The sequence below is a fragment of the Amphiura filiformis genome, chromosome 3, assembly GCF_039555335.1.
Source record: "Amphiura filiformis chromosome 3, Afil_fr2py, whole genome shotgun sequence".
NCBI classification, from domain to species: Eukaryota; Metazoa; Echinodermata; class Ophiuroidea; order Amphilepidida; family Amphiuridae; genus Amphiura; species Amphiura filiformis.
In genome coordinates, this window is record NC_092630.1 from 60,839,430 (window position 1) to 60,863,975 (window position 24,546).

A 24,546-nucleotide genomic window follows, 5' to 3' on the forward strand; every position below is an offset into this window, starting at 1 on the left:
TTTGACGAGTAACCAAGTACATTGTAGAAGTAGAAATGCAGCGCTACAAAGCGTGTGTCGTAGATGTTGACATCGTTGTACGCCGACGCAGTTGTCATTGCGTGCCTATTGAGCTCTCATGATCGAGAAACTATTATTTTAGCTATAGCGGTCACCCGTCTTACGCGGTTGTTAAATTCACAAATGTATCACCACCCTCAGAGTTTTTATTTGGAACAATTTTATTAAATTCCCTAATTTATGTACCATTGATCGGTCGTTTCATTTAATTCATTTTAATCAACTTCTTTGTTGCCCCCCAGGTGTTGTCACCTATCCCCCATTCTTTCCACGTTCCTCATCTCTGTTCTGCTCTTATCTGTACCTAGTATCATGGTTTTAGTAGGGCCTACTTCTTCCTGGTCAACTGCTAAAAAATTTGTGAACAGAACCTAAAATGTACAATTTTTAAGTCAGTATTAATATAAGTAGGTGCTATGCTCAAAAAAATTATAACAGCTATTATCAAAGACAGAGATAAAAAGATTTTATCACGTCTTGACGTCATCTGTCAATCAAACTCGAACACAGTTTGTTTACAAGTGTCGTGATAATGACTTGCTGAACACGGCGGTATAACCGGGCGCCTTATTGTTAATTTTGCGCCTTCAAACATGCAAACCATCTCAAAAGTTAGGTCTTTGTAGTTGGAAACTTTCTTTCACGAAGGTACCATGTCAACAATGCCTAGAAAAGCTGCTTTTTGCCTTGGAAAAAGTACATAATTTTTCGCCATTTGCTGCTATTCCTTTTCTCCGATCGGCACCAGATAAATCGGCCTTCCTTTTACGCGCTACTAACCTGTGTAAACCAATCAAGGATCATAATTGATAGTGACATCAGACGCGATAAAATCTTTTTATCTCCATCTTTGATAATAATAATTTGTATTTTTGCCATGTTTGATGGTCACCCATGCATCACAGATTGTTAAAAAAATATTGCCAACACATTACACCCGTGCACTCTCCTTACTCATTTTGATTTTCCCGTGTTATCCCACTTGCTTTAGAGGTAGCGTGTTGATACGCGACGTCGCGGGATGACGCAAACTAAATAATACGCTTTTTTTACGTGGCGTGTGGATACTCGAAGACGCAATATTTGCTATATTTTCTACTTTACAACACTTCAAAAATGGCTGAAATCATAAAAATAACACTTTTGTAGGTACTTTAAAGGTAATGCACCTGTCACCAAGTATGACACACTATACGACCCCAGGGAAAGGTGTGTCATGGGTGGGTCATCTACTGTCAAATTGTTGACGCAGTGTACAGTCAAGGAAGCCACTGATGGTCAGTCACAACATTATAAAAACATAGGTGCGTCAATGTCAGACTGTCAGTCACTTTACCTACATTGTAGGTGCGTCAAATGTCCGTCATCAGTGGTTTCGCTAGCTTTTGAGATGTAATACCGTACTTGAAAGTACGACGAGTCCATGAGCCGTCCATAATAATTGCTTATAACACTAGTCAAAATAAAGTTCTTCCTTTAAAAAATCCCCATTCCTCGAAAAAAAACAAAACATAGGTATCGGGCCTATCGGCATGCAGGAACTTGGTATTGAAAATTTGCTATTTTTAAGTCGGCAAAAAGTCATTTTTCAAATAGCAATATCTTTGTTTGTTATGAAAGTTCTGTGGGGTCAATCAGACCCAACAATTGGAAAAAATTCAAAAAAGGTTCTTTTAAAAATGCTGTGATATCCCTCCAGATTTTTACCCACAATGCACTCTGTTCTGAATTATGGAACTTGCTTATTAATTATATTGGGAGATAAGAAGAGGTATTTATTTTATGACATGTGTTTTGTGATTTCCCCCATTGAGTGCAACAGTAAGTGTCCCTTCATGTCTGAGGGCGCGAGATGGAACAGCTGCATCCTGGCAAAAACAACCAATGAGATGAAGCGATCTATCGCAAGTGACATCATGCTGACCGACCGAATCTGATAAGCTCTTACTAATTACTTTGCCGTACATAAATTCGCCCAGTCCCATTTCCCAAAATATGAAATTTAAAAAAGGGAATTTCAGTTCGGAAGAGGTGGGCCTTGAACCCACGCCGCAGCTACATACAGAATACTGAAGTCCAACTCGCTAATCCATTGGAACACATGAGATGTTGGTAGCCAAATTGAATTTTAAACATATACCGGGTAGGCTATAGGCAACTCCAGCATTTCTCATGATGTCAAGACCAAATCTTCTAACCTCATCAAGGAGGATTTCCCTCAGGTATAGAATAGAAATATATTATTAATTATTTATTTATTATACAACAATACGTGTTTTGTGCTGCGCATAATACATATCGATTTTGACTGCATCGTGCATGGTATGTCGGTCCGTGCAATGTATGGTAGCCTGCCATTTTCTTGTAGGCCTATAGTCCCCGGGGTATAGACGTTGGGGTTTCCCCCCAGTTTATTCAAGATTTTTGCATAGAACCCCCAAGATGTTTTAGAAAATGGAAGATTAGATTACCATAAAAACGATAGTAATCTTTATCAGGTTTCTATGTAAAAATTACATAGATTTTTCATCATTTTTTGAGCGTTCATTTTCACTAAATTAAAAATAATTGAAACAAAATTATCCGCCTCCTACATAACACCAACTGTACCACAATTGGGCATCACGAATCGTTATACATGTTGTGCAGTTAATATTCATATATTCCTTTATACATAGGATGCTTCAGTTTTTACACCAAAAATATTTCAGCGAAGACCCGCCCACTCGGCTATTTTATAAAGACTTCCTTAGAACATGCAATAATTAGCATTAAAACGAAGTTGTTTTTACGCATTTTAAAAACACTTTGGCCCGATGGCGAAAGCCGCTGTGATAGTCCTTTGGGCAGGACTCTCAATTGATTCTTGAAGGATGCCACAGTAGGTGCAGAAACTAAGCTACCTTTTGCAAACATACATGATGTAGCAACTGAATTTAGAATGTCATCAACGTAGAGTAGGAATTACACTGGTCCCAAGATGGAGCCTTGAGGAACTCCGCTGCACTGGTGACTCCATACTCTTCCACGCTATTTCTTAGAACAACTCTTTATCTCTTATGACTCAAACAACTTTCAATCCATGAAAGAACATGTTCAGTGTCACCTTGATATCTGCGAACATTGTTCACAGATATCAAGGTAACACAGTTTGTAAAGCAAATGCCTAGGGCAAATGCTTTACTGTCAAGGTAAATAGCATCAACATTTGTTCCATTATCGTAGTTCCAATCATGAAGACACTCAAAGAGTTGATTGAGGCAAGAACACTGTTTTTGAAAACCATGCTGCTCACAGGAGATAACCTGTGATTAACAATGAAATCCATGAGCTGGTCATAGATATTCTTCTCAAAAATCTTCACAATTTGGCTAGTCAGTGAAACTGGTCTGTATTTGTTAGGACTAGACTAGACTCTTTCTTGAAAAGCGGCGTAATGTTCGCATCTCTCCAGTCCCGCAGCACCACACCTGTCTTCAGAAATTTCACGAAGATGATACTCCAAAGGAACGTCAAACTCTGGAACATTCTTTATCACATTTAAATGCCAGCCATCTGTACCACATGCTTTATTCAGATGTAAATTCTGAAGCTTAATCTTTCTAACAATCTTGTGGGTGATGGAGGTGTCATACAGATTGACAGTAAAAGACCTATCAGACAAAAGGAGGTTCAAATTGTCATCTTGTGGCTAAACCTTAAAAACACTGGCAAAGAAGTCATTTAGAATCACAGCTTTGTCACCATCCTCATTTACCTTTCTCCCTTCATGCTCCAAGACTTCTGTGGATGAATGCCTGGTGAAATGTATAGCATAATTATAAAATTTCTTTGGCTCAGTTTGAATTTAGTTAATCAGGTGGTTTTCGTTATCCAACCTGGCTTTATGAATAGCACTATCCACTACAGTTTTGGTCAGATGATGAACATTCAAATCAGTCTTACGAGTGTTAACTTTAGCTTAAGCATGTTCACGATAATGTTATTATCGTCTATTGCGATAAATTTTCATTATCTCGATTGCGATAATAGTTTGACAGGCCACGATATTTTGATAGTAAAAATGTGTCTTCAATTGAAAACTGAAAAGAAGGCAGATGACACAGAAGACGATACCAAGAATGACCAACCCGATAATGGCGCCAATGACAACAGACTAACAATATTTAACAATATTTTCATGTTTTTTCGAAACAGAAACTTGGTCAAATAAAATGTTTTTAAGCTTCCCCCATTATCGATTATCGCGATAAATTTTGCTGGCGATATACGATATTGAAAAAGTGGCGATGAACATGCCTACTTTAGCTGCTCTCTTTACACGCTTTGCTCTTTGACAGACTTGTAGTTGGTCCACGGTGGTTTGGGACACTGTCCCAACTTGATAGTTTATGCACAAACTCATCAACCCACTTCCTATACTTCTCATTTATCACCATCCACAAATCATCCGTAGTAGCATTGGAAAATTCAGCTTTAAGCGTTCCAGTCAGTTTTTTCAACTGTCTTGCTTTTAAGATTGGTAGTCTCCCTTGGAATATAGTAAAATTTTGCGCTCAGAAAGTGCGATGCGAGGAACCGGAATCTTCAATTCGGCAACGCCCAAGCTTATCATCCACATACACATCCTGAACAATGTCTGGATTTCCCGTCAAAAGCGAGTCAAGAATGTTCGAGCCCTTGTGGTGGCTCCTTGACAAGTTGAAACAGCATCGTCTCTTCTACACAATCAGCAAATTTCTTGGACAAGGCAGAGTGGGCTTCATTTGATTTCCAGTCTATTTTGCGGAAATTGGAATCTCCAAGAAGAATCACATTGTCAGTGTCAATATTTGTATCTGTATGTGTAGGATAGTGCATATGGTCATGTTTTTTATACTGGGACCCTAAAAAAGGTGGTGCTGTCACATTTTGCTAGATCATTTTGTCTTCTTATTCCTATATTTTTGCTAAAATTCATCATGAACAAATGGTTTTGGTCTTATTTTGAAGATAAATTATTAATCTAATGAATTAATAACAAATACAATTAAACAAATGTATTAATTAATTACAACAGCTTAATTAAGTTAATTAGTCAGGGGTGGTGCCGGAAGTGGAGGAGCCGGAAGCGGAGGAGCTCTGTGTAATTCCAATGGGAAGTTGATGTTCATTAATAAAATTTATGCACTTTGTTGCCTAGTAGAAGTAAAAATGCATTTTGCATAATGTTAATCTTATTTTTTAACTTTCTATAACTATAATTGCCTAGTTAATCTTAATGAACTTAGTAATTAAGGATTTAACAAGCTTTTAATTAATGCAGTGGAATGTGGGTCATACAATACAATGGGCTGTAATTTTGCATGCATGCATATGAAATAAATTTCAATATTGTTTTATCTTTGAAATATGAAATAAATCTTCTAAAAGGAGATTATTACAGTCAAAGGATTTAATCTGATGACATATTGATCTCTGGTTATTGTTAAATAGTTTATTGATGTAGGCTAATTGTACATGTATTGTACATGTACCTTTGTTACTAATTATTCACTGAATATTGATTTTTGGAACACCCTATATAGGAATTGGATATTTAAATTTGATATTATAGCAATTCTGTAAACTATTTTGAATATATCTTCCAAATTTAATGGCACTTAGGGAAATTTTAAATAAATTTAAAAAATTAATTTACAACTTTTTTTCACACCCTGTATAACACAATGGGCTTAACAAATATAGTGCAAACTATACATTTAATGAAAGGACTAACTGTGTACATTCCAAATATCAAGTTAATTTTCCAATTTAATATACTATGTAGAAATATTGGGGCGGTAAAGAAATTAAATTTTTTCGGTATTTTTCAGTGGAATCACCCTGTATATTTTTTGGTACACCCTGTATATCCATTCAAACTTTACAGATTTGCAATCATGACAATATATGCTTTCTAAAATGTATACTTTTACTAGTTTGGGTGAAAACTTTTTGAAATATAATCAGAAATACAAAAAGGAGTTGATTTTGACAAATTGCAAGATGTGACACAATTGGGTCCCACCTCAAAAAACATGACCATATGGAGTCACATATTTTGTCTATAGATTTGGTTCACCTGGTCACCTCCACTCTGGTCTTTACGCAGCCTCACACAAAACTCCTATCTTCAGGTAGAACTAAGGATGAATCTTGCACAAACAACTTCAGCATCAACATCACCTTTGGTGTAAGGAGTTCTTCTGATTCCTCCTTCATAAAAACTCAGTTCTCTATCTTTATGAAAAGATTGAAAGAATAAAAGAGGGTGTAAATGATGACTATCCTCCTCTTGTTAGACGCCAGGCCAATTCCAATATTTTAATTCTGTTTTCACTACGTTAAAATAACACATTTTATGCATGATTTTTGTGGTCATTGGGTGAAGACCACCACTCCCTGTATCAAAATAATGATTGGTGGGATATGAATTTAAGGAGAACTGCTCAATTTTGTAAAATCCCTAATGGGGAACATGTTATTCATTTCCATTGGCTTTTTGATAAGATATTGTAAAGTCAGTAATTGTGTTCACATTTTGAGTTACACCAGGCGTAAACTTACGCTGACAGTGATAAAAATTCCACAAATATTTTCCCTACTCCTGCCGCAGGTCTAGCCTGCTCATAGCACTATACGCCGTTCCACCACCAGGCATTTACTTCCTGTCCGCGTATACATACAACTGCTACCACTTTCGTTGCTTCTGTGACCTTTTTCAACCACGCAAAATGTAATTTCTTGTCAAACTTACTTGCAAAATATGCCGGGCTGAGATTACACCTAGTTCACTACTAATGGTTATGTCTAAACCAACTGAAATATATGATATATTTGCATAATTTATCTTGTAGATTTTAAACAAGAAAGTGCCGGAGAATCCCAAATATAAAGATGTCAAATCAGTCCTCGATACAGGTAAGTTGTACATGCAACAAAACACAATGCCCTCTATTTATCAATCATGGTCTACTAAGGTTGCCCTCTCCACAAGCAAAACTTCTGGTTTGAAATCTCCACAAAAAATAAACTAATAATTTATTTAACCGGGGCCTATCTCTTTGACAGTGGTGGCACCCAGGTTTTTTTTTTTGGGGTGGCATGGGGGACAAAGTGAATTTTTCATCCCTGATCAAGGGCTGGCAAAATTAACCAATTTTGCACAAAATTGCTGCAAAAATTTGGGTTTTTACTGGGGGAAACTTGGGGGGGCAACAAATATTTGGAAGAACTTGTTTAATAATGTGACTTTCCTGCAATAGTATAAAAGTGGAAAAATCTAAATGCATTTCATGTTGAAATGGCCTATGGTTTTCTGGAGGTCATAGGTCAAAAACTATGGGTCACAATGATATATACAATTCTTGTCAAACTTTTTACACTAAAAAAATCATAAAAATAGCATGTTTTAACCCAAATTTTGCCTCAATATGGTATGATGGAATATTTTTGTTCACCGATTTAAAATATTTGTATGCCTTCTATTATTCAGAGTAAAAATTTAAGGTTGCAGTCAATTTTCTTTTGAAGTTATGGCTACTTTTATTTTATTATTGACATTTTTGGGGAAAAATCAGAAAAAAGTCACAAAAACACATTTTCAACCAAAATATCTCAGTCCACGTCACTTTTCAGAATTGCCAGCCGGGTTTTAAAAACAGATAAAGGAGACTCTTAACAATTAATTCTAACCTGTCCAAAAAAAAACAACATTAATTAAAAGTGACTTGGTAAACAGCTTTAAACGAATATTACAAGAACATTGTTTTCATATTATAAGAACATTGTTTTCAAAAAATTACATGATTTTTTTGCAAATTACAAAAATGTCTATTTTCAGGTGCTAGTATGTCAAAGTACATGGCCAAGATGGAAGACATAAGGAAAAGTAAGTACCGCTACAGATTATTTCATTTTGCATATATATATTTGAACGTTTCTGTAGCATTTTTAGAGCGTGTGTAAATGTGTGCCAAAAATTGCTTTACCCCCCCATTGGCCTGCCAAAAATTGCTTACACCCCCCTCCCATTTTACCCTCCCCAAGGGCTTTAAGTATTGCACAGCCCCAACTTTTTTTTATGTGTCAGAAACTACAACTTAAAAATCTGAACATAATTAACGCAAATATGATTTCCAGATATGCTGATACATTTTAGTCGCAAAGTTATCATTTCCATGTAGTGACAGGTTGATTGAACAGAAGCACATGCCCCTAAGGGACTGTTCACAAACACTTGTTAGGGGGGCCTGATGCAAAAAATTCGGGGGCTCCTTTTGAGACCTTAAAAAATTCAGGGCCCCCTTTTATGACATGAAAATTATGGGTCAACCCCATAGAAAAGCATATAAACTCAGGAAAATTTGTGGTCATTTTTTTCAGGCCCCCCCCCCCAAAAAAAAATTTCAGGGCCCCCTTTTGCATCAGGCCCCCTGTAAAGTGTTTGTGAATGGTCCCTAAAGTTGCAATGTAACAAAGTGAAACATTTGGATTTATTGCCAGATAGGAGAGTTTCCTTGTAATTTATCAATAACCACTGTCCACTCTTGCACAGAATACAATGTTGCCGCTCAGTGATGCAACTTTGTAATGTGCAGTGTATCTTTCTTTAATAAGTTTAATCAGATTATCACTATGGTAACAATATGTTTGCCATTTAAACAAAATGATGTATCAAAATAATGCAGCTTATATAATTCCTCTATGATATTTAATTTTGAAAAATGTTTAATGTACACAGATTTTTAAATATGGCCCTCCCAAAAAAGAGGGTTTTTTTTTTGGTGGATGGTTTGATTTATAGTCATCTGAGAGACAATTCCACTACAGTATATTTGAAAAATCAGATTACTTAAAAAAATAGCATAAGAAATCAGTGCCAAACACTGACAGTCATTTGTTGACAGTTGTCAAGGTAGCAAACCTTCACTCTCCCTCCCACCATGTCTACAAATAGTGCTCTTTTGTAGAAAATGGTTGTTTTATTTGCTTAGTTCATGTTTAATCAAACATTCAAGTTAATTTAATAACCAATAGAAGGAGCACATTGGATTTGTTCAGGGATTTTCATTTGTTGATTCTAGCACTATAGACCACAATAGCCTCATCTCAATGGCATAGTTCAATAACCTCAATTAAACACTCATAGTGCAAACTTTGACCTCAAGTTGCGGAGTAGGAGTTTTAGTACCCAAAGTTTCAAAGGTCTTTCAATGAATGTACAAGTGTATTGGGGTTAAAGAACTGTGCCCTGATAGATGAGCATGTTGTGGATCCTAGTGTAGGCATTTACTCTCGAGCCACTTTGGCTTGAAAGACAGCACTGTAGGGGTTCTTTTATCGAAGGAAGAGTAGTTCATTTTAGTATCAAGTGTTTTATTTTGTTGCTGTCAGTGTCATTTTGTTGTGGTCTATTGTACAACATTTTGAGAGGTTGAACACTTCTGAATTCTGCGATCACGCTTCTAGCAGAATCTGGTTGTAAATGCAAGACTATGTTTTGAAACAAATTGAATAACCAACCAACACATTGGAATCAAGCCTACGTACAGAAACCATAAAAAAACACCGCTCATTATTTTGTGGAGGAAACCTGGAGATGCCTGACATTCAAGGATGCTACACCTGTGAGATTTCATTCGACCAAAGGACAACACTTTTTACTCCACTATATGTGAGTCAGAATGTGGTTGTAAATGCAAGACTATGTTTTGAAACAAGTTGAACTACCAACCAACACACATTATTCAGAAACCATAAAAACACTGCTCATTATTTTGTGGAGGAAACTTGGAGATGACTGACATTTGATGCTACACCTGTGAGATTTCATTCGACCAAAGGACAACACTTTTTATTAGGCTGTCATTGTGAGCAGTCATAGTGATTAATATATTTGTGAAAGCAGACTGACAGTTTTGATGTGACTAAAGTGTCAGTTGTTTATAAGATTCGCATGCAGCTAGACCCTGGATGAAATAACATCAAACATCACAGACAGATGATATAAGGATTAAGATAACATTGTTTGAAACTCGTGTGGATTTGTATCTTTGCACAAACTACACAACAAATCTCGCAAAAAGGAATTTATCAATTGTCAAGATTTTTTGTTGACTGGGGCATTGGTTTTGGATTGCTTTCAAATTTAAGACTTCAACTTGTTCAAACTTTGGGCTTTGTGTAAAGACCACTTTCATGTACTGACTTGTTATCATTACTTTAAACTTTCTACCAACCAGACAAGGAATACATTGGAATTGATATTCTATCAGCTGAGTGTATGATATCAGAGTTAACTTTGAGGCAAACTTTGACTCATCAGTTATGTGCTCTTTGAAATTAAGCGGTCTTCGGTGTGACTTAAGATGCCACTTGCAGATTGCTGACTGAAAACTACCATCTTCCATTATATGGGATCTAAAATTATTGCATTCCAGAGGACATTACTGTACAATTTCTGTTGTACTGGGATATCTCAATCGTTTGAAACCCTAAGTCACTGTAATAAAGAAGAATGGCTCCTGGTAAACATAGCAGCAACCAGCAGGCTAAGAGTAATGTTGATCCTGCAGACAAATATAGACCCAAAAGATACCCTAAGAAAGACAATAAGATACCGTTTGAAAGTATCCTTAAGCTTCTGCATGGTAAGTAGTATGTTTGGGCCCTACAAATGGCAGCCCTACATGTGTGTGAATGTTTTGATTTGTGCTACACAGAGATGCAGCGTCATAGGGGCACAGGGCTTGTGTTCCCCGACCCAATTAGAGTCAAAGTTTGACAAATACCATAGAAAAATTACCGAAAATGAAATTGCCCTGTCAATCAGACCCAGTGCCCCTCAATCAGTCACTGTACCCCCTTATCGGATGACTCATTCTACGTCACAGCCGCTACACAAATTGTAATTCATCACTCTACACATGCAATATGTCATACGCTCTGATCCAGTCAGGCAAAAGGCAGGAAGTGGTGTAAAATTGAGATGCAGGCATACTTGGGAGCTATAAAAGCCTTAAAATGGGCAATATAAAGCTCAGAACTTTGTTACCAAGTTCACTAGTGCTTATTTAAATCTATGTAGATTATTATTTCTTCAATATTAGTAATTTCAAACTATTATTATTTCTTCAGATTACAGATATAGAAAGGGAGAGCTTTTTAAGCGAATGAAAGTTACTACATTTGTACAATTGGTAAGTACAATCTAAAGGGTTATTCACCGTGGCACCATTCAACATCAGGCACATAACCTTTTTTTAACTGTCCCTTTTGAAGGGAAACCTCTTGGGGGAAATCTGGGGTTGCACTCAATGATCATTTTGGTCATTGGACAAAACTATGAGAATCAAAAATGTTTTCATTTGGTTTGCACCCTGTGGGACTGATCAGGGCATGTTATACTAATTATCGTGTTAAATTTTCTCATTTAAAACAATGTGATGGTTGTTTCCCTCCATCCCCGGTTTCCATCATGATAAATTAGTAAGAAAGCATGCCCACAGGGTTGAAAGTTTCATAGAAATGAGATTGGCGTTTGGTGGCTTTTGTGTGACTATAGTGCCAAAGTGTTCTTCTGCTGCTTGCAAGTTGAATTTACCACAAATGCTACAAAGCTTAGCTTTGCCCAGTGATGTTTTCAACTCCATAGTTGTGTTTCAAGATCAAGATGAATCCTGACAATAGCTACCCTAAACATACTCGTTTGAGAACAAAACATATGAGGAAATTAAAAGGAAACCTTTGAAATGTTCTTGCATCTGTATGAATCCCAACACACCTGCACATTTCTAATATTTGTTTTGTCAAGCAGATAACAAATAATAATAACCAGCAACACCCGGCAGCAACAAAAATGACATGCTTAAGATTCCACGTGTTTGTCATTGCTTTGTACTACAGTACTCTTATTTTATAATATAAATTTCACTCAGGTTTCAAACTAAGTCTAGACAATGTTTTCTGATTAATATTCAACTCCAATGCACAATGATACAAGTTTGTGCCCCTCCTGTGTCAATTTTTTTTCTAGTCAAAACTTTGAGCTAGCCTCAAATTCCCCTCAAAGTAACTTACTGTTAATTTTCATAGTCGACCCATAAGAAACTTGGTGGGGGGGCCTTGAGCATGGCTGAGATGGTTTATTAAGGTCAATTAGGGCTTGTGCTGATCTCGAACTGCACATGCCTGGAATGGTTTATGAAATGATTTGGGCTACTGTGATAAGTGACTCTCTGTAAAGTATGTGGTCTTGTGGGTTGGGCAGTACACTATAAAGATTATTGCCATGAGGTTGGGTCACAGGGTATGGAGATCAATGAATCCCTACAATTATTTTTTTTTATGTGATTGATCGGCGTGAAGGAGCATCATTATTCGCTGCTAAACCAAACTTTCTGTGAAATGCACAGCAAACCATGTGCACATTTCCGAAACATACTATGACAAAAATTGTTGTTTTGTTGTGAAAGAGCAAACCCACATGACTATTATACATCTTTCTTGTTTATAATAGGTCCTACAGGTACAATCCGTCAATCGTAATGAAGATGATGGTTTCGCATTTTCAGGTGAGTTTTAGCTAGGGCTCAACCGATAACCGGTATCGGTATCGGCCCAATATTTGCGATATCTGATCGGATGTCGGTAATTTTTTTAATTTTTTAAACCAATGCATCTATAATATGTGATGCATGAAGAGGTAAACATTAGTTAATTATGGTTTAGGATAACAAACTAATTTTTTCATATTTTTTTCCAATTTTTTTTTATCAAATTAACTGTAAATGATACTAGCACTTCAGAATAGGTCCAGTCAATGCACTGTTCTATGGTGTCCGATTTGAGCGCTGACATATTGGAAAATGTTGCCAATCAATATTCATGACGTCGTGCGATCGACACCTACAGCTGTTCAATTGGGCGACTTTAGGTGCTTTTATTCATACATTGGGCGTATTGATTTAGAAATAGTATGGCTATATGCTTCTCGAGTTATTAGCAAATATGTCACTTTTGATGCGACCGTAAATGTATCAGATATTGCCTTTTTATAGACTTTTTTTAGAGGCTTAAAGTTGTTGATTATACACAAGACTTTTTAAGCACTATTATAGAATTATCTCATCTGGAATTTTATCAGACATGGTTATGGATGGCCTGGGCATTTTTTGGGTCATCCAAGTTTTGCAATTGCCTGTCTCAAACATCGGACGGAGAACAGGTCGCTGGCTAAGCCCTTGTTTTGGGTGTATTTTCCAAAAGGTTTGCAAAATGTGTCCAAAATGGAAAATTTTGATGCTTTTCCCCGGACCCTAAATAATGTTTTTCTTCCCAAATTAAAAATTGGAGTAGGTCGGTTATGCCAATATAAAAACAAATTCTTTTGCTTTGATTGTTACCTGCATGCCTTACAATTCTATCCAATATCTTCTGTGAAGTAACTTAATTAATGTTCTCAAATTTCCTGATAGGTTTCGCTTTGTAAAGTCAAAACCACATACTCATATGTTTTACAGCTATTACTGTGTCTCTGAATATGATATCAAAAACTGAAATGTCTGTGATTTACTATTTATTATGTGACCAGATCTGGTCCAATCAGGCTAAAGTTAGCAATAATGATACTGAGATATAGGCAAAAGGTGAGGAGAAAAAACAATAAAAAATATAAGAAAATTTTGTAACCAAGTATTCAAGAGACCTGGGGAATCAGCATCAGTAATTGTATGTAGGCCTACTGAGCAGGTTAGTAATGGTAGTAACTCAATTTTCATAATTTCTGACTTTGGCCTTAGTGGATCAGATTGGGTCACTCACATATAGCGCAATATAGTAAACCCTTTAATAAAGCCTCGTACATGTAGTACACTTTCTATTGATTGATATGCAGGTGTAATGTATCAATACTAAATGAATTTCATATCTCACATTTACCAAGTTCTAGAGAAGCTTTATAATTATAAAATTTTATAATTTTTATCAACATTTTGAGTTTTGTTGAATCTATGTATAATTGTAGTTAAAGGTGGAACTTTTTAGTTTGGTTAAAAATAGCAACCATTAAATAATATTCTTTTGTTGCAACAAATTCATATAGTTTTAAGCCTATTTTTTCCTACATCTTAGCCAATTTGCCACTTATATGCCATATTTAGTTGTTTTCATCCTATCAACCTTGAACACTGAAATCAAGTTAGCAATTAACTAGTGTTGCCATGGTAACTATACAAGTATCTTCTGAGACTGGGAATAAATGTTGAAGTTATTTTTGTTCAATGTCAATATCATTAAAGGTTATGCTCAGGAATCCATCAGGGTTTGATGGAATATACTAGGATCTTAAACATGCTCATCCTTCAGTACACAGTTTGCTAACCACAATAATAAAACCCATATTCCACAACTTGAGGCCAACTTTTGAGCTGTGGTTGTTGAATGGAGTTTATTGAACTTTGCCATCAGAGATGAGATCATTGGCAAGCACTCAAACATGCTCATCTGTCAGTACACGGTTCTTTAACCATGTGGACTCCTATGTGCATAGAATGACCTTTCAGTGTATTGGGTACTAAAACTCATACTCCCAGCTTGAGGTCACCTTTTGAACTGTATTGGTTGAATAGTGGATATTGAACTGTGCTCTTGGCTTGGCAATGAGCTCATTATGGCTTATAGTGGATATAGGTTTTTTTTTCCTTTCAAAGTCATTTGGACATAAAAATTGAACAATAGGAAATTATATTATTTGCATATCTCTCCCCAGTGATTGGTTAAATTTACCAATAACCAGTGCAGCTTGCTGAGCAAAAAAACACATGATCATCACAATAGACCTTTTCATATTGTGTGAATCGGCATCGGAAATGTTTGCAAAATAATCACATGGATGCGAGCATCTTTACACGCCTGGGTAAATACACATAAATGCTCCTTAACTGCATGGCGTGCGTGCATGCATTGAAGCAACGCACAACTGGCGTAAGTGCAAGCCCAAGAACTGCATATGATGATGACTTCGGAAAACTTCGATATGAAAAGGTCTATGGATGTAAAAGTTTGACAAATAGTTCAGATAAACTTTTTGAAAAAAAAATAACAATATATTTATAGGTTTATCTTTTTACTGTCCTCCTTACATATGTCAAGAGCTGGCTGAATTGCATTGTGAAAATGGTAGCCTCATGTCTACCTTTCTACCTTCTCAAAATGTAGATGCTGGAATCAGTGGAATAATTGTGTGATAGTTGAAGAGCCTAAATTAAAGGCCCATTCAGTGCTATGCTCATCGGTAGGATCGTAAAAAACATCAAAATTCAGATTTTGGCACCTTTTAATGTCATAGATGTGCTAACATAGCCTGCTAGTGGTTAAGCTGAAAGCCTCATATAAAAGCCAATAGAAGACATTTTACATGAACCAGTTATTTTTCTACTTAAGTAGAGAAATGTTTAAATGGGGCTTCAAATTTGTCAATACTGCTGTTTTTCTTTGTTTTTTTGCCAATTTTTCATTTCAAAAATACCTAATGACAACTTGAATGACTTAATCCTTCACTTCTAGGCAATTTATAAACAATTTTATTTTGTTACACTTACACTGAATGGGCCTTTTTAAGGCAATTTTTTTTAAAATAACTTAAACTATATAATTGTATTTGTATGTGTATTTCTTTAGATACCCCATCTCAAGATGGACAAGATACCTCAAGAGAAGTTCACAAGAATGGAAGTGGTGATGTAGCAAATAGTCCTGTGCCATCACTGGCTCTAACAGAAGGTGATTATGGCGAGTCTCAAGATATTCTGTCTGCAAGGTCAACTCTACAAAGGTGAGTATACACTATGGACCATAATAGCCTCATCCCAATGGCATAGTTCAATAACCTCAATTAAACAATCATAGTGCAAAATTTGACCTCATGTTGCAGAGTATGAGTGTTTGTACTCAAATTTTCAACGGTCATTCAATGAATGTGCAAATGTATTGGGGTAAAGAATTGTGCCATATTAGATGAGCATGTTGTGGATCCTAGTGATACATGCATATAGACAGTCAGCCTTCAGGTCATACAAAACCGTTCTTATGTTCTTGTTTCATACACTCTTGGATAGTCAGAACCAATCAGAACAATCGTTAGAAAAATCCAAAACATGCATTGATTGTGTATATATATGCACTGGCGCGCACTCGGCATACAATGCTCAATGCCTTCGGACGTGTTCATTTTTTTGCGGGTTGATGCATTTATATTTGCTTGTTTTTTATTTGCTGAAGGGATACTGCAGCCAAACAAAATTGTTTCGCTTGCCCAAGATCGCAATAGTTGGAGAAAGCCGACTGATGATGATATTTGCTTGTATTTTCCAACATTTTTAGTGACAATTTTGTTTTAAAAATAGCAAAAATCATGGAATTTTTTGTCATGCATTAGATACATCAACATCTCAGTACGCACCATATTTTGCACCATTTCACTCCCAGCAAGTGATACACATTTATTAACCTTTACTATGCAATCATCCAGTTTTTGAAGTTGACTAAAAGGGGGCTTCCAAAAAAACTGCATTTTGACTTATATTTTTATGTTTTGTGTAGTCTTGATTAAATTTGTTTCTTCCAATTTTGTCCCATTTCAGTGTTATACGAGGTGTAGGGGAGTGTGATTTAACTGATGATAATTCACCGGACACGCCTAAACTTCCATCAACTGCAAATAGAGATATAGACTGTCCATATCTACTTCTTGATTTACGAGATAATGATGATTATCAGAAGTGCCATATTATATCAGGTATTTGTTTCTTTCTTTCTTTGTATGTTTGAAGAAATAGTAATTTGCATGACATCTATTAAAGCAATAGACCATTTCTATAATAGACACTTTCCTGCCATTAATGGGGTGAACATCGATATCAACCCTTCTTAGCTCTTCTTGTCCTCACTTTGTTATTTTATAGTCATGTGATACTATTCTGGTACTCGCTTTAGTGACTTTGATATCAATGTTAACCCCATCAATGGCAGTTAAATGCCAATTATAGGAATGGTCTATAACTGCTATCCTGGAATCCACCAGCAATGTGTGTGTTGTCCATAATGCAGAATATTCAAATGTTGAAGAAAATAAAGGCATGGTGCAAATAAAACCTGGATGAATAGGTATCTGCTGCCAGAGGCCGGTAACTGCACTGCAAGGAATTGATGAAGGCATTGCTTCCCAAATTGAAAATTCCTTATGATGATGTACATGATCAGCACATCCTATAATCTTGCACATTATGCTAAATATTAGGTTTTTATACATGATAAGGATTTAAGCAAAAAATGGTATGTCTCAAAGCTTGCAAAGATTTCAAAATACAAAGTGGAATTTGCCCCCCCCCCCATCTCAAACTCAGTCAAAATAAGCTTGAGAAAAGTTCAGATGCTTGGAATTTTTCAAACTCATTACAATCTAAACACATAATGATACATTTTCACTAATTTAAAATACTAGTTACCAAGAAATTCTTTTAAAACATATTGATACCAACATTTTTGTAAAAAAATTGGAAGAAAAAAATTAAACTGGGCAGTTTTTCCCATGTACCACAAATGCTTCGAGACATACCGTATTCATTCCAATAAGCGCCTATGCCCCAATAAGCGCCCACCCAGGGTATATTCAATTTGCTAAAGGGTACCATTAATGTTGAAGTGACAGATAGATGTTGATATAGTGAAATATCCGGTGTAAACTTGCAGTACATTTTCTACATCAGAAAAGCTACTAGAACGTCACGGGACCCTTTTATAACGTACGTAAATTCATCTCTAATAATCGCCCCTCACAAAAAATAAGGTAAACAAGGTAAAAAAATAAGCGCCCAACCAAAATGACTTTGTTAAGCGCCTGGGCGCTTATTGGAATGAATACGGTACTTCTTTTTTTTGGGGGGGGAGTGGAACCCAAGCCTGAATATTTTTTCCACTAATACCAATAAATTAAAATTAAGAATTAGAATACATCTGTATTGTATAATACATATATGTTTGTGTTTATTTTGTTGTTTTTACTACAGCTAAGAACTACCCAACAGCTATGCTAAGCAGATCATGTAACAACTACACCAAAGATATGATGAGCTATGTATCCTTTAAATTTGATCAAATAATAATTTTGAAATCTTTAGGCACCACATCTTATTTGGCCTTACAGCGCTATCGGTGTCTGGTTAGGTACCAGTCACTCTTTTTGTCATACCCTGGTGATGTAATGAATTTTATTAAGCATAATAATTAACATTTGCATATGTCCAGAGTGCGATAGAAAGAGTCATCAGTACCTATTGGGGTACCGATAGCGCTATAGGACCAAATTAGATGTCGTGCCTTAAGGGGGTACTACACCCATGTGGTAAATTTGTGACTATTTTTGCATTTTTCTCAAAAAATAATTACACACTGGTAACAAAAGTTATGTATATTATTATTGGAGGAATCCAATTACTATACTGAAATTTCAGTGACTCAAGACAAGCGGTTCAGTATATATGATAGGAAGCGAGGTACATCCTAGTGGTACCTCATTTCTGGTCATAAATAACAAACCACTTGTCTTGGGTCACTGAAATTCCAGTGTAGTAATTGGATTCCTTGCCCCTATAATATACATAACTTTTTGTTACCACTGTGTTATTAGTTTTGAGAAAAATGCAAAAATAGACACAAATTTATCGAGGGGTGTAGTACCCCTTAAAAACAAGTGAGATTTATGTATATGTTAAATAAGTAAAACATTACTTCACCACTGGTATTCCCTATGGTAGCTTGATGTCAAAATTGACCATTGCCAGGTCAACTGGTTCACACTATCTGTGTTCTGAACCACAATCAAAATGATCACCAGACAAAGGCAATGCTGACAGGTATGCAAACCAAGCGTGAAACAGTAACTAAGGTATGACTTATTCACTATGAGGGCAAATAGTCCGCATTGGGCTGGAATTCCTTTGTAAAAGAAATACTTTCAGGCAAATTTGGGATAAATATTTGTGGTAAATGGGGCCATTTTTAACCAAATGCTTTCTATACTGATTAGTGAACTTGAATTTACTTGATTGCCATCTTGTGGAACATAGAGTGAAATATAAAGAACAACATTTCAAAACATTTTTTGCCTGGCCATAATATAATCCAAGGTTTCCTTAACCATGACTAACCACCAGAGAAACCAACCAGGAAAAATAATTGTCATGTATGATGAAGATGAGAGAATAGGACCAATGGCAGCCAGTACATTAGCACAGAGGGGATTTGACAACACTTTCCTGTTATCTGGGGGTAAGTTAGTGGTAAACTAGGAAACATGATTCATTCTACAAAATCTGTGTACTTTAAGCGTCTAGTGCAGTGGCGTAGATTTCTTTTTGACATGGGGGATGGGTGTTGGAAAAAATATCTTGAAGTATAGTGAATCCAGCGCCTTTTGGCGACAGAATAAGTTCATGGTACAAATTTTTTGCCATAATGAAGGTGTGCAAAATTGGAATAAATTTGTGTGAAGTGTGAAAAAATTGGCACTTTTCAGGCTGAAATTGCCAAATATGAGGTTAATTTGGTCAAAAACCCACATACAGGCATCACCATTGGGAGGGATGATTGTATGGACCATCCCCCCTAGCCAAATATTGGTGGGATTTATCCCCCTTCCCCGGGATCTACGCCTATGGTCTAGCGTGTGATTACGCAGCATAGCTGATTGGCTGCTCATGGCCCGGGATATGTCAATATTTGGCAACATTAAGGTGGCTGTGTACTCTCAGACATGCATGTAGTAAAAGTGCAATAACTTTGTAATTATTCACAAAAACATATTAAAGTATACATTTTATGAAGGCAAGACATCAATAAATCTTAATATAAATACAGATTTGGGGTAAAAACAACAATTTTTAAGAAAATCACAAAAAAGTGAGTTTTTGGCAATATTTGTTAGCTACAAAATAAAAAAACACTCTTTCCAAAATATTTTATTTTGTTTTTAGCTCAATCTTGAGGCTCCATTCCAAAAACGTTTTTTTATTTTTTTGATATTGGCCTTATTTTTTTAGATATTGACCATATAAGTCATCAATATTAACTTTTTAAAATTCAAAAACGCCTATTTGCACAAAATGATGCACAAAATCGGAAATAGACCAAAATATAAAAAATGAGAAAACCGTTTCTTGAGTCGATCATGCTTTTTACGATGATCATATTTGCTTACCTATAGATGCTGTATTTATTGAGTTATCGTGTACCTAAATCGTCATTTTACCGAGAAAATGAACATTGAAATAATGGCCGTTGAAGTTTAAAGTGGTCACATTTTGCACTTTCATCGAATCTCACAGGAGAATCGACAGTTTCCGCTTTTGTAACTTATATTACGTGAACATCGGGTAAATCCACAGCCCCTTGAGAAGTTTGAGCGAAATCCATTCATAACTTGATATTTAAATCGGGGAAAGAACTTGAAAAAACCCACATTTTATCAGCTAAAAGCGGAGCCATTTGACCACTAGGTTTTTGTGAAATCAGTGCTTCCGTGGTGTTTCCATAAGATGCGCCCGCGCATGTAGATATAGCGTCACGTATTTGTGCGTTAACAAATTGCGCGATACGCAACGCGATGAGTTGTTCTTGTGGCGTGTACCCTGGCTGGTACAACAATTTTTTCTTTCCTTTTCAATTTCAAACACGAGTGGAATAGTGAAATAAAATCCTTAAAATATTGCAGTTGGAGTTTACAAATCTGGATTTTCATTATTTGTATTTATAAAAAACATAACAAAGTACAAAAATATCAAAAAAACTCAATTTCGCGAAAGAAACAATGTCTATAGTACACAGCCGCGTTAATTAATTAATTTATTAAGCATTAATTTTACAGATAATAATTTGCTACCTTACCATCTTCAAATTGATGAATTGATTTGATCTCGGGCTAAAACGCTAAGTTTTGATTTAACCTTTGTGTAAAACTGCAAAGAATTAGCCTAGCACAGAAATCTTCCATTGGAGGATTATACCGCTTTATTATGTAAGCTGCTTAATTTCTCAATGGAGCCTTTACACTTGTCTAACTCATGAATATCTTACACTAAGTAAACCCCCAAGTTTTGCTGTGATTTAATTTATATTTCTAATAGGCCTAAATTACCCATAAGTAAGTTAGTGAGGCCATGGCGCACAGCTGTGTCTGACTACGGTACGACATATCATAATCTGGTATCGAACAAATGATAGTATTTGTTCAACAGAATGATTGATAAAAAATATTGCATGCAATCAACCAATAAACTGTCTAGAATTTATGTATAAGTGATCTAATGACTGTGTTTCGTCATTTTTTGTGCAGGATTAAAGGTAGCATCCCAGAGGTTTCCATCAGGTTTAGTGACAGGGACATTACCATTATCATGTAAACCATCTCCTCCATCCACGGCAAGGAAGACAGCTAGGAAATCTACTGATGAACCTATTGTACCTGCTGATAAGATGGACTTCACAGAAGATGATATCCTTTTGATGAAGGGGTGTGTGTGCGTTTGTAATCACCTTTTTTTAGAGAGACTATACAAGTCCTTGCCTCTTTTCCCTTTGCCTTCCCACTTTTCTCTTTCATTTTTTGTCGTGGGGGGGGGTTGCTCTAATTTTATAGCCCACCAATATTACCTCATCAAAATGATGCAACTGGGAATTTTTTTTTTCATTTTGGTCCCCCCACCACCAAGAAAGCTGGGTACGCCCCTGCATATGCAGTTGTAGTTGTGTGTGTTTCCCATGCAGGAAATTGAGACAAAGATGGAGTGTATGTATAAAATATTGCCCCACATGTGCATAGGGGTGTGTGTGTTTGTGGGGGGGGGGGGTGTATGTGTGTGTTGATATACATGATTCAATCTTGCTAATTAAAGGGATTCAGTATTTTCTTTAACTGTCTTTCATCACATCTGACTCAGTTGGAATTTCTTCTGAATGAAGCATTAGTACCAAGTGACACTGGCAGTAAGTACCACATCTATTCCTAACCAATTGTGGGAAAGTTATAACAAATAAATATTTTGTGTGTTTTTAAAGCAATAGAATTTCAATCAGAGGAGCAATTACATTTAACACAAACTTAACAAAACTTTTTTCTATATGTAAAGTGGAAATTATGTGAAGCAATTGTGTTTGAAGATAAGACCGTACTATAGTTTATAGTTTAGAAATATGGTGAGAATCCAAGAATCCATTCTGTCAGAGATTCTCCTAAATTGATTCTGTAAAGATTCTTGTAAAATTTTGAAGCCTATGCTATGATAAGCTCATAATAGGCTTGAATTCGTCGGCCGTATCACATACTGACGTATTCAACATTTTAAACATTTTTGAGAAAATTGGTACATTAGTTTGTTACATGTATATTCTACTCCATATATTCCTTAAATACCATGCCTCAAAGTGGCTTAATTAGTAAGATATTAATTAATTAAATTATGTCGTATTTGCAAAACTTTGAAATGTCTGTATCACATACCGACATATTTGCCGATCACCTATACTGCGCAAGCCCAGTTTGTCGTATCTGCAATTTGAAGAATTTGCCGTTTCACATAGTGACGTATTTGCGCGACGTATTTGCTGTTTTGTCCTTTCACATATTTGCGTAACTGTTTCACATAGTGACGCATTTGCACGACATATTTGTCATTTGAACGGCGAAATTGTTATTAGTCCTTTCCACATAGTGACATATTTTATTTATATTTTTATTTGCAGAATAAGTTATGCTCTGATAGTGATAAGTGAATTACATTGAAAATATGGTATATTTGCATTATTCTTCACCAGGTTTTAATTGACAATAATTTTTTTATCAAGATTATACAGCAAATGAAAATTGCTAAATTTTCAAATTCGCAAATTTGCAAATACGTCAGTATGTGAAACGGGCCGACGTATTGTTCAATTTTTGTTGCTATGCACATTAATAAAATCCCAACTTATGCCTGCGTAAGTTCACAAAAGCGTGTGTCAGTCAAGCAATATACAAAGCGTGGTTTGTGTAGGTAGTGCGCTAAACTGTTTGTGCGCTATTCTATATCAATCCACGATGTCTCGCCTTTTGCGAGTTATCAGCAGAGCAATACACACTAGGTAAATGGGGAAGAATCTATAGATTCTCACAAAATGCTGTTGCAAGGTGAAACAAAATTCTACCCCTGTAAGTTCACACACTGAGAAGGTAAGAATGACTTGTGTGTCTAAACGATGTTTTTTTTTTCATTACAGGTCGGTTGAGCAGAGCCACTACAAGAGCCAATACTAATATGTCTAATGCTACCATAATGACAAATAGATCAACAGCATCAAGCATGAGTGGGATGCCATGGAAGTAACTCTAGGTATACAGCTAGTTAACAAGAGTAATTCTATGAACTTTATTACAACATTAAGGGCCAATTTTACAAAGACTTGTGAGGTTTCTTAAGTGTCCATCCCAAGTCAAATAATAAAATTGATCTCAAAGTGCACAGTGACGAAAGAAGACTAGTATTATTGGAATAAAATAGACTTTAATCCCATAATTATGAGACCATAATTTTCATGACATTATGGCGCATGAAACAGATTGAGAAATTGGAAAAAAAAATTCAATTTTGAATTTTAAACTTTTTGGTGATGCAACAGATTTAAGGAAAACATCACCACATGTTATTAGACAAAGCCTTCTTGTAGTCCAGTACTATAACGTTTTGTAAAATCCTTTTTACAAATTAGCGTATTACTAAATATCCAGCGTTTATTATTTTGCACATGGTCCTTTATGTAAAGACTATAATGGTTAAAAAAGATTTAGCAAGACAATAGCCTTCTTTTGTTGAATAAGTTTCTTGTTTTAATGACTTGGTTTGAGCACTTAACAAATCTGTATGCATTGTATTAAAAGTCAGTGTGAAATTGGCCTTATGGGTAATCAACTCAAGCATACCCCATCATAATTTTACAATTGACATTTCATTACTATGATCAATAGAATACGTATATATCTTCATTGAAGTAAATGTCAAAAAACCTTTGGTGGGATGTTAGTTTTGGCATGAAGGCCAAAAGTGCACATTCAAGCAAGTCCGTCCTGTCACCGTCGTGAGCACAATACCATTAATTCCTGTCACAGCGAGCGTATTTATGCATAGCCCAATCTGGGTCGATTCACAAAGCTGTTCACCTGTTGTATCATAAGCAACCAAAGAGTTCAGACTACAAGAGCTCAGACACAGCCATGGTTGCCTATACCTGAAGGAGGGGAAGATAGTGTACCATTGGATTACCATGTACCAGCAAACTTTAATTTAAAGTATTGCTTGTTCGCAGTTTACGTAATGGGTTGTAATGTACTGCGCTACATGCCCAAGAAAAAACAGTTGCTCAATGCAACTTTTTTGC

General features: G+C 35.9%; 1 protein-coding gene across 1 annotated transcript in view; it reads left to right on the plus strand.

Moving 5' to 3' along the window:
• Positions 1-24,546, plus strand: part of LOC140148896 (centrosomal protein of 41 kDa A-like) — a 32,529-nt gene extending 7,983 nt beyond the window's left edge. The window contains exons 2-12 of the mRNA XM_072170994.1: positions 6,939-7,002; positions 7,925-7,972; positions 11,221-11,282; positions 12,602-12,656; positions 15,763-15,916; positions 16,725-16,879; positions 18,150-18,217; positions 19,296-19,410; positions 21,473-21,660; positions 22,077-22,122; positions 23,392-24,546. Of these exons, the coding sequence (XP_072027095.1) occupies positions 6,939-7,002; positions 7,925-7,972; positions 11,221-11,282; positions 12,602-12,656; positions 15,763-15,916; positions 16,725-16,879; positions 18,150-18,217; positions 19,296-19,410; positions 21,473-21,660; positions 22,077-22,122; positions 23,392-23,498 (1,062 nt within the window). The 3' untranslated portion in view covers positions 23,499-24,546. The remainder of the gene's footprint in view (positions 1-6,938; positions 7,003-7,924; positions 7,973-11,220; positions 11,283-12,601; positions 12,657-15,762; positions 15,917-16,724; positions 16,880-18,149; positions 18,218-19,295; positions 19,411-21,472; positions 21,661-22,076; positions 22,123-23,391) is intronic.